The 11,524-nt window shown below is 44.2% G+C and overlaps 1 protein-coding gene across 1 annotated transcript; it reads right to left on the bottom strand.

Moving 5' to 3' along the window:
• Positions 1–202: 202 nt before the first annotated feature.
• LOC138667297 (uncharacterized) lies at positions 203–3,229 on the bottom strand. Its single transcript, XM_069755542.1, has 3 exons — positions 2,756–3,229; positions 2,438–2,594; positions 203–1,580 (listed from the first exon to the last, which is right to left on the bottom strand). The coding sequence occupies exons 1-3, from the start codon at positions 2,802–2,804 to the stop codon at positions 971–973; spliced, it is 816 nt and encodes a 271-aa protein (XP_069611643.1). The 5' UTR covers positions 2,805–3,229; the 3' UTR covers positions 203–970.
• Between the last annotated feature and the right edge of the window lie 8,295 nt (positions 3,230–11,524).

Raw genomic sequence — 11,524 nt, 5'->3', positions numbered from 1 at the left:
ATTATGGAGAAAATACAAGTATTGTTTTTTTGGGCCACCTCATATCTCTATACCAAACACACACAAAGCTTCAGTGTTGTACTTACTAACTTTAGGAGCTAGGAGGTGGCAAAAAAATAAAGTGTGCGGCGCATTTTTTTATTTGGCGCATGGTGTGTGTTGCCGGCGGCGAAATACACAATTAACCAAACCTTATTTGGGGCAAAAAACATGATTATTTATTTTAACAAAACAACCAAAAAAAATTAACTGCGCCTGCTTGGGGTTGATTGACGGAAATGGGGGTGTGGAGCTGTGAGGGCTGGCTAACTGTGGACGACGCAGGGGTGGCTGGAGAAGGTGCAATAAAATTACTGGGGTATGGAAATTCGGGGATTGGGCTAGACACATGAGAAGGCAGAGACACACTGGAAGGGTGAGACAAACCAGACATTACAGACATATTGGGAGGTGAGGGGGGAGGAATAGCTATCTTCTTTAGTTTTTTTTTGCCTTTCCCTTTCTGTGATCGGCGCTGCGGTCCGGGGAGCCTCGTTGGGCTCAATGGTATCGGCCTAGCCATGGTGGCCGACCTGTCACGGTCCGTGTGCCGTTGCAGCGGCATTGTTGTGGTGGCGGGGAACGACAGGCCAGGGTCCGGCAGCAGCATTGTTGTGGTGGCGGGGAACGCCAGGACAGGGTCCGGCAGCGGCATTGTTGTGGTGGCGGGTAGAGCCAGGCCAGGGTCCGGCAGCGGCAATGTTGTGGTGGTGGGTAACGCCAAGCCAGGGTCCGGCAATGGCATTGTTGTGGTGGCGGGGAAGGCCAGGCCAGGGTCCGGCAGCTATGCATGTTAGTGGTCCTGCGAAAGGCCATGCCAGGGTCCTGCGGCTGCCGCATGGTGGTGGCAGTGGAGGAGGTCCAAGCAGGAGCAGCAGTTGTCATGGTGGTGGCGGAGGGCTGTCCAACAGCACTCGGCATGGTGGTGGTGCTATAGTGGTGTCTGGCAGTGCTTGGAATGGAGGTGGCCGTGCAGTGGTATGCAGCAGAGGTCGGCATAGAGGTAAAGCGTGACAGGGTGGGCACAGGCCACTGTTTGCTGAAAACACTGACTCTGCTGCATAGCCTGCACGTAAGCAGCACTGCAGGCCTGCATAACACTAATCTGGAGATCAGGAGTAAGGTGTTCCGACATGCCCTGTTCAATTTGATTCAAAACATGATGTGCTGGCCTCTGAAGGTCCGCCTTCACTTGGGCAAGGGCTGTGGTAACCTCCTGGATACGTGTACTCATATGGCTAATGGCAGTATCCAGTTGGTCACCCATCGCCTTGAGTCCCTCGTGGAAAACCGAGCTGAAGTGCAAAAACTCGGGCATGAGTGACCTGTCCGCGGCCCTCTGCCGCTGCCGGGAGGAGCCTCCCCCAAAATGGGCAGAGGCAGAGGACTGGGAAAGGGGATCACCTGATTGACCAGCTTCCTGGTCTCCAGTTAGTGTGGCAGGCCCACTTGCTGCAGCGCTGGAGGATGGCTGGGACGGGTCCGTGGCTATCTGATGAAGGACCGCTTGAGAACCAGGGCCAACAGTGCTGCTCCATGTGCTGTGAAAAAAGAAGAAAAAAAATTAATACCAAACATTAACCAAAATACAAACTCCTGTGGAATATAAACATACAAATTAAGGCTGAGGTCACGCTGGCAGTATTTGGTCAGAGTTTTACATCAGACTTTGGAAGCCAAAACCAGGAGTACTCCCGGTATGTTTTCTTTTTTCAGCCTTACTAACTATGTTACTATGGCGAACTCAGTCGAGGCGTTCAAGAGAGGCCTGGATGTCTTCCTGGAGCAGAACAATATTGTATCATACAATTATTAGGTTCTGTAGAAGGACGTAGATCTGGGGATTTATTATGATGGAATATAGGCTGAACTGGATGGACAAATGTCTTTTTTCAGCCTTACTAACTATGTTACTATGTAACAGTCCGAGGAAAAGTATAATCGAAACAGATGCACCACTTCTATATTAATCACCCAACCCTGTTTTTGACTTACAAATACTGATGTAAAATATGAAGGGACGATGGAGGTCATACAAGGCATATCTATACTCACCAGAACATGTGTCAGAAATAATGAATTCATGAGGCATTTATTTGTGCATCATGAATTCATTATTTCTGACACCAGACTTGATGACTATAGATCTGTTTTGTAGGCTGTCGTCACACTGTCAGTATTTGGTCAGTATTTTACATCACTATTGGTAAGCCAAAACCAGGAGTGGAACAATGTGAGGAAAAGTATAATAGAAACATATGTACCACTTCTGTATTTATCACCCACTCCTGCTTTTGGCTTACAAATACTGATGTAAAATACTGACCAAATACTGCTAGTGTGACGGCAGCCTAATGCAATACAAAACATTTTTTTTTTTCACCAAAAATATACTTACGTTCTCTGGACAATGACCGGTCTCAAAAATGCAAGGATGCTGCGATATTTGTATTTTCTGATCCTTGCTCCGGAACCACTAGGAAGCCGGCTCTCTTGACGCAGATCCTTGTTGAAGAGGTCCTTCATCGAATGCCAATGTGTTTTGACTTTGAGCACTGTTAAAAAAACAAAACATAATGGTAAGGAGAATGGTCTTTTGGCCGTGCTCACACAACTGTGTGTGATGAGAGAAACTCCTGAGAGTTTGTGTCATCACACACAGTTGTGTGAGCACGGCCAAGGTCTCTGCTGCGTCACACTGCATTGCAATACTTACAAAATGCATTTCGGTCCCGAGTCGGGGCGTTGTCCCAGCCATCCCACATCTCTTGGGCCACCTCATTCCATAGCCGCCGGATCGTCACGTTGTCCGAGTGCTGCGGAATCCGGGTGTCCCACAACGGGACTCGCTCATGGACCAAGGAGATGAGGTGGTCATTGTCTATGAGGTCCTCATCCCGTTCTGGAACCTAAAAATAATTTTAAAAAAAGGACATTAATGTTGGAGACATTAACATAAGGAAGAAAGAAAACAGAAGCAGAGAAATGGCATGAATATTGAAAGTCAAAAAAAAGTAAAGAAAAGAGCCTGCGTCTCGTCTGGTTCACTGTCTGCTGAGTAGTGACCTGCAACTGTCCACTCCCTCCTTTTATCACCTTTGCATGTGAGGGTGGCTAATCAGTGTCTAGACATGTTTTCCTGGGATACAACGCATGCGTTCACATAGACAGCAATGCGTTTTTTTTGCGCATTCCTTACGCAATCAACCACATACATTTCTAGGCGGCAAATTGACGCCTCTAAAATTACTACATGTAGCGTTTACCATGCCAAACCGCACACGATGAAACGACGCATGCGTTGTCAAACGCGGCAAGAAAGCAACCGATCGCGGATATTTGCGGAAGAAACGCTGCGGACACAACCGCAAATGTGAAACCGCCTTAGCTGAAGATTCAAGATTTAAAGAGATTTTTTTTTCCCCCTCAGCAGCAATCCACCTTGCTGTTCAATGCACTTCCAGGGTGTGAGCAGATGCTATGAGGGTTCTGATTTAGAGGAACATTTGGAATTGCAAAAGTGAAATAGCTATATAGTGGTTTAGTGGAGAGATAGGTCAGTCTAAATAAAAGCTTCTATAAGACACGCTAAAGGTACCATCACATTTAGCGACGCTGCAGCGATCTAGACGACGATCCCGATCGCTGCAGCGTCGCTGTGTGGTCGCTGGAGAGCTGTCACACAGACAGCTCTCCAGCGACCAACGATGCCGAGGTCCCTGGGTAACCAGGGTAAACATCGGGTTACTAAGCGCATGGCCGCGCTTAGTAACCCGATGTTTACCCTGGTTACCAGCGTAAAGGTAAAAAAAAAAACACTACATACTTACATTCCGGTGTCTGTCCCACGGCGCTGTGCTTCTCTGCACTGTGTAAGCGCCGGCCGGAAAGCAGAGCACAGCGGTGACGTCACCGCTGTGCTTTCCGGCTGGCGCTCACAGTCAGAGCAGAGAAGCACAGCGCCGGGGGACAGACACCGGAATATAAGTATGTACTGTTTTTTTTTTTATACGTTTACGCTGGTAACCAGGGTAAACATCGGGTTACTAAGCGCGGCCCTGCGCTTAGTAACCCGATGTTTACCCTGGTTACCAGTGAAGACATCGCTGGATCGGCGTCACACACGCCGATTCAGCGATGTCTGCGGGAGTCCAGCGACGAAATAAAGTTCTGGACTTTCTGCGCCGACCAACGATGGCACAGCAGGATCCTGATCGCTGCTGCGTGTCAAACTCAACGATATCGCTAGCCAGGACGCTGCAACGTCACGGATCGCTAGCGATATCGTTCAGTGTGACGGTACCTTTAAAACTTAAATTAATGGAATTATCCATTGTAGTTCATTCCAGAGAAATGGTGCAGCTTATGAGAAGTTTTGGAAACCGGAATGAGAAATTTGGATTATTGAGGATGTTAGTCTTAGGCATATGTAGGCATGAAGAAAAATAGCTGCAGCTGACCTTTGGCTGGTAGATAAATCCTCCAGGAAATATTGGATCTAGTTGGATAAACACGTAGGTTGGTTGCGCTCCTGTAGTGAATCAATTCTTCTTTAAAGATGAGAAAAAGGCTTTTTATTCGCAACGCGTTTCAACGCCATATCTGTGACTTATCAAGTAAAAAAAACAAATGTGTTTTTCACTTGAAAAAGAAGCTGGTACGACATTGAAATGCATTGTGAATAAAAAGCCTTTTTCTCATCTTTTCTGAAGAATTGATTCACTACAGCAGAGCAACGAACCTACGTGTTTATCCAACTGGATACAGTCCTAGGTCATTAGCTGAGGGCACGGGTAGGGTGACACAGAGATAAGGGAGGAGATGTAGGGTGGTTCAGAACTGTGGGGAGCTCTGTGGGTGAGTGAGAAATTTCTATTGGACTCTGTAGCGGATGAGCAACCTGTGCAATGACTGGCACAGTATGGAGGCATCGTGTACCAGTTGGAGACAAACATGATCCTGGCTGCTGTATTTAGGACGAGGACGGATTGGAGAGGCGAGAGTTTTAATAAGCGGGAGACCGATTAGAAGAGAGTTGCAGGAGTCCAGGTGAGAATAACTAAGAGTGACAGTAAGAGTTTTTTGCAGAGTCAAAGGTAAGAAAAGGTCGAAATCTAGAGAGGTTTTTAAGGTGTAGGTGACATGAGTGAGCGAGTGATCGGATGTGGGGGGTGAAGGAAAGATTTGAGTCAAATATAACCCTAAAGCAGCAGGCTTGCTGCAGGATAGTAATAGTAGAACCACACATGGAAATGTCTAGATTGGGCATACGTAGGTTAGTGAACGGAGGAAACAGAAGGAGTTCAGTTTTAGACAGATTTAGTTTTGGATAGAGGAGGGCATAATGTTAGAGACAGCAGAAAGACAATTACTGGTATTTTGTAATAATGCAGGGGTGATGTCAGAAGACAATGTGCATAATTGGGTATCATCAGCATATAGAAGGTACTGAAAACTGAATCTACTGATGGTTTGTCCAATAGGGGCAGTATATATGTAGAAAAGGAGGGAACCTAGAATTGAACCCTGAGGAACCTCAAAAGTAGGGGAAAGAGGAGAGGAAGAAGAACCAGCATAAGATCCAGTTAAGGAGCGGTCAGAGAAGTAGGAGGAGAACCAGGAGAGAATGGTATCTGGACAAATCTGGACCCCCAACCTTACAAAATGGGCAGTACTTGTCATAATTCATTTAATTCATTTTGTACAGAAAAAGCATCATCTTATTCATTAACTAAACTACCCAGTTTATTATTATATAGCGATATAGGCAAATTTGTGAACCAGGGTCATGTAATATTTGTATGCAGGTGAAAAGTGGGCCCCAAAGTCAATGTTACTGGTGGGCCCTTGGCACCCCAGTCCGACACTTAGTGTAATAGCACTAATCATTAGCACACCTTCACAGGGGCCTACAGGAGGATTCTCCTGTTCCCCTGTGGGCCAGTCCAAGCCTGTTTGAGACCAATAGAGCGGATAGTGAGGCGGAAATGGTGACCCAAAATGTTGAATGCTACAGAGAGATCCACGAGAATCAGCAAGGACTAGTGAAAATTAGATTTAGCTGCTAGTAGATCATTAGAGACATTAGTGAGGGCAGTTTCAGAAGAGTGTAAAGACCGGAAACCACATTGTAAATGGTCAGGAAGAGAGATAGTGGATCAGATGGAAGTGGACCAAGCGTTCCAGGAGTTTAGAGATGAAGGAAAGATTGGAGAAATGTTTGTAATTAGCAGCGCAGTTTTGGTAGAAGGATTTTTTAAAGTAATGGATGTATGGTTATGTACTCATGTTCAAAGGGGAGGGAAAGATACCAGATGAGAGAGAGGTTAAACATTTTAGTTAGATGCATGGTGACAGCCAGGGAAATGAACTGAAGGAGATGTGAGGGAATAGGGTCACTGGTGTAGGTAGTAGGGCGACAAGATGTGAGGAGCCGGGTGACATCTTCTTCCGTGACTGGTTCAAAGACAGGCTTTCTCCATTAAAGACAAACCACTTCGGCATGTAGCTCTCAGACCTTCTCAATTAGTGACAAACTATTCCGGGCCTCCAGTACAGAAGCCGAACACTCAGGAGTACACAAGTGCTGACCGATTACTGCCATAATTTGTGCTCTACATGAGTACGTTCTGATATCAGTGTAGCTGAAGTCAGCAAATAGACTGGGGGAAAAAATGGGATTTGGAAGCCACTTACATGCATTTTTTGCAAGAATGTAGGCAAATTTCCTAATAAAGTGATTTATAAACATAGTAACATAGTAACATAGTTAGTAAGGCCGAAAAAAGACATTTGTCCATCCAGTTCAGCCTATATTCCATCATAATAAATCCCCAGATCTACGTCCTTCTACAGAACCTAATTGTATGATACAATATTGTTCTGCTCCAGGAAGACATCCAGGCCTCTCTTGAACCCCTCGACTGAGTTCGCCATCACCACCTCCTCAGGCAAGCAATTCCAGATTCTCACTGCCCTAACAGTAAAGAATCCTCTTCTATGTTGGTGGAAAAACCTTCTCTCCTCCAGACGCAAAGAATGCCCCCTTGTGCCCGTCACCTTCCTTGGTATAAACAGATCCTCAGCGAGATATTTGCATTGTCCCCTTATATACTTATACATGGTTATTAGATCGCCTCTCAGTCGTCTTTTTTCTAGACTAAATAATCCTAATTTCGCTAATCTATCTGGGTATTGTAGTTCTCCCATCCCCTTTATTAATTTTGTTGCCCTCCTTTGTACTCTCTCTAGTTCCATTATATCCTTCCTGAGCACCGGTGCCCAAAACTGGACACAGTACTCCATGTGCGGTCTAACTAGGGATTTGTACAGAGGCAGTATAATGCTCTCATCATGTGTATCCAGACCTCTTTTAATGCACCCCATGATCCTGTTTGCCTTGGCAGCTGCTGCCTGGCACTGGCTGCTCCAGGTAAGTTTATCATTAACTAGGATCCCCAAGTCCTTCTCCCTGTCAGATTTACCCAGTGGTTTCCCATTCAGTGTGTAATGGTGATATTGATTCCTTCTTCCCATGTCTATAACCTTACATTTATCATTGTTAAACCTCATCTGCCACCTTTCAGCCCAAGTTTCCAACTTATCCAGATCCATCTGTAGCAGAATACTATCTTCTCTTGTATTAACTGCTTTACATAGTTTTGTATCATCTACAAATATCGATATTTTACTGTGTAAACCTTCTACCAGATCATTAATGAATATGTTGAAGAGAACAGGTCCCAATACTGACCCCTGAGGTACCCCACTGGTCACAGCGACCCAGTTAGAGACTATACCATTTATAACCACCCTCTGCTTTCTATCACTAAGCCAGTTACTAACCCATTTACACACATTTTCCCCCAGACCAAGCATTCTCATTTTGTGTACCAACCTCTTGTGCGGCACGGTATCAAACGCTTTGGAAAAATCGAGATATACCACGTCCAATGACTCACCGTGGTCCAGCCTATAGCTTACCTTTTCATAAAAACTGATTAGATTGGTTTGACAGGAGCAATTTCTCATAAACCCATGCTGATATGGAGTTAAACAGTTATTCTCATTGAGATAATCCAGAATAACATCCCTCAGAAACCCTTCAAATATTTTACCAACAATAGAGGTTAGACTTACTGGCCTATAATTTCCAGGTTCACTTTTAGAGCCCTTTTTGAATATTGGCACCACATTTGCTATGCGCCAATCCTGCGGAACAGACCCTGTCGCTATAGAGTCCCTAAAAATAAGAAATAATGGTTTATCTATTTAAGTCACTTAACATTGGTAAAGCTGCAGGACCTGATGGACTCAGCTCACGTGTCCTTAAAGTTTGTGCAGACCAGCTGTGTACTGTCTTTACACGCCTATTTAATGGAAGTCTACAAACACAGAGGGTACCTGTGTTATGGAAAACTTCCTGTCTGGTGCCGGTACCCAAGACGACTTCTCCTGCAACCCTAAATGACTATCGTCCTGTAGCCTTAACATCTCATGCTATGAAGGCCTTGGAAAGATTAGTGCTTGCTCACTTAAGACCGAGGGTTAACGCTTTTATCGATCCCCTTCAGTTTGCCTACCGACATAGATTGGGGGGTGGATGATGCTATCCTTTCTCTGTTACATAGGGTACATTCATTTCTGGAGATTGACGGAACCACGGTGCGAGCGATGTTCTTCGATTTCTCGAGTGCATTTAACTCCCTGCAGCCACTTTTACTACACAAGGAGGGGATGGGGATGAGAAATTGGATAACTGACTACCTATCAGATCGGCCACAGTTTGTACAGATGGGAGCAGTGGTGTCAAGCAGATTATTGAGCAGTGTAGGTGCCCCCCAGGGAACGGTGCTTGCGCCCTTTCTATTCACACTGTATACTTCAGACTTTCAGTATAAATCTGAACTTTGCCACCTTCAAAAATTTTCGGATGACTCTGTGGTTGTGGGATGCATTAGGGGAGATCAGGGGGATGAGGAATATAGAAGGGTGGTGTCGAATTTCGTGGATTGGTGCAATGGTAACTATCTACAACTAAATGTTAAGAAAACCAAGGAGTTGGTGGCCAACTATAGCAGGATTAAGTTGGAATGCTTACCGATCACTATTGCTGGTCAGGAGGTAGAGCAGGTGGAGAGTTACAAATATTTGGGGGTCCATTTGGATAGCAAACTGGACTGGAGATGCCACTCAGAGTTTGTCTACAAGAAGGGGATGAGCAGATTGTATTTCCTAAGGAAACTGAGGTCTTTTAATGTGTGTAGCAAAATGTTAGAAATGTTCTACCAATCTGTGGTGGCAAGTGCCATCTTTTTTGCAATCACGTGCTGGGGTAGTAGTGTGCGGGCCTCTGATGCTAATAAGCTGAATAAGATTATTAAGAAGGCAAGTTCTGCTGTCGGCTGTAATCTGGACTCTTTTGGGGAGGTAGTGGAGAAAAGAACTCTGAAAAAGTGTGTGGCAATTATGAACAATAATGCACATCCACTATATGAGCTATTCATGAGACAGAAGAGCACCTTCAGTAACCGGCTTATACTTCTGAGGTGTAAGAAGGAAAAATATAGGAAATCGTTTGTGCCAACTGCCATGGGAATGTACAACAATAACACTAGGGTTAAACCACCAAGGTGAAATTGGAGAGGAGGAGGGGTTTGTCTCTATGTAAAGTCTTGTCTAAAGTCCACTTTAAGGGAGGATATTAGCGAAGGGAATGAGGATGTCGAGTCCATATGGGTTGAAATTCATGGAGGGAAAAATGGTAACAAAATTCTCATTGGGGTCTGTTACAAACCCCCAAATATAACAGAAAGCATGGAAAGTCTACTTCTAAAGCAGATAGATGAAGCTGCAACCCATAATGAGGTCCTGGTTATGGGGGACTTTAACTACCCGGATATTAACTGGGAAACAGAAACCTGTGAAACCCATAAAGGCAACAGGTTTCTGCTAATAACCAAGAAAAATTATCTTTCACAATTGGTGCAGAATCCAACCAGAGGAGCAGCACTTTTAGACCTAATACTATCTAATAGACCTGACAGAATAACAAATCTGCAGGTGGTTGGGCATTTAGGAAATAGCGACCACAATATTGTGCAGTTTCACCTGTCTTTCACTAGGGGGACTTGTCAGGGAGTCACAAAAACATTGAACTTTAGGAAGGCAAAGTTTGAACAGCTTAGAGATGCCCTTAATCTGGTAGACTGGGACAATATCCTCAGAAATGAGAATACAGATAATAAATGGGAAATGTTTAAGAACATCCTAAATAGGCAGTGTAAGCGGTTTATACCTTGTGGGAATAAAAGGACTAGAAATAGGAAAAACCCAATGTGGCTAAACAAAGAAGTAAGACAGGCAATTAACAGTAAAAAGAAAGCATTTGCACTACTAAAGCAGGATGGCACCATTGAAGCTCTAAAAAACTATAGGGAGAAAAATACTTTATCTAAAAAACTAATTAAAGCTGCCAAAAAGGAAACAGAGAAGCACATTGCTAAGGAGAGTAAAACTAATCCCAAACTGTTCTTCAACTATATCAATAGTAAAAGAATAAAAACTGAAAATGTAGGCCCCTTAAAAAATAGTGAGGAAAGAATGGTTGTAGATGACGAGGAAAAAGCTAACATATTAAACACCTTCTTCTCCACGGTATTCACGGTGGAAAATGAAATGCTAGGTGAAATCCCAAGAAACAATGAAAACCCTATATTAAGGGTCACCAATCTAACCCAAGAAGAGGTGCGAAACCGGCTAAATAAGATTAAAATAGATAAATCTCCGGGTCCGGATGGCATACACCCACGAGTACTAAGAGAACTAAGTAATGTAATAGATAAACCATTATTTCTTATTTTTAGTGACTCTATAGCGACAGGGTCTGTTCCGCAGGACTGGCGCATAGCAAATGTGGTGCCAATATTCAAAAAGGGCTCTAAAAGTGAACCTGGAAATTATAGGCCAGTAAGTCTAACCTCTATTGTTGGTAAAATATTTGAAGGGTTTCTGAGGGATGTTATTCTGGATTATCTCAATGAGAATAACTGTTTAACTCCATATCAGCATGGGTTTATGAGAAATCGCTCCTGTCAAACCAATCTAATCAGTTTTTATGAAGAGGTAAGCTATAGGCTGGACTACGGTGAGTCATTGGACGTGGTATATCTCGATTTTTCCAAAGCGTTTGATACCGTGCCGCACAAGAGGTTGGTACACAAAATGAGAATGCTTGGTCTGGGGGAAAATGTGTGTAAATGGGTTAGTAACTGGCTTAGTGATAGAAAGCAGAGGGTGGTTATAAATGGTATAGCCTCTAACTGGGTCGCTGTGACCAGTGGGGTACCGCAGGGGTCAGTATTGGGACCTGTTCTCTTCAACATATTCATTAATGATCTGGTAGAAGGTTTACACAGTAAAATATCGATATTTGCAGATGATACAAAACTATGTAAAGCAGTTAATACAAGAGAAGATAGTATTC

Source organism: Ranitomeya imitator, chromosome 2, assembly GCF_032444005.1.
Source record: "Ranitomeya imitator isolate aRanImi1 chromosome 2, aRanImi1.pri, whole genome shotgun sequence".
Lineage (NCBI taxonomy): Eukaryota > Metazoa > Chordata > Amphibia > Anura > Dendrobatidae > Ranitomeya > Ranitomeya imitator.
This window is presented reverse-complemented; position numbering and strand designations above follow the sequence as displayed.

What these genes read in the sequence shown, in the direction of transcription:
- LOC138667297 (XM_069755542.1), bottom strand. Translation starts at nt 2,804, where the DNA reads ATGTGGGATGGCTGGGACAACGCCCCGACTCGGGACCGAAATGCATTT. An exon ending in TCGGGACCGAAATGCATTTT is followed by an intron (nt 2,595 to 2,755) that starts GTAAGTATTGCA and finishes TTTTTTTAACAG; the next exon opens with TGCTCAAAGTCAAAACACAT. An exon ending in CCGGTCATTGTCCAGAGAAC is followed by an intron (nt 1,581 to 2,437) that starts GTAAGTATATTT and finishes CTTTTTTCACAG; the next exon opens with CACATGGAGCAGCACTGTTG.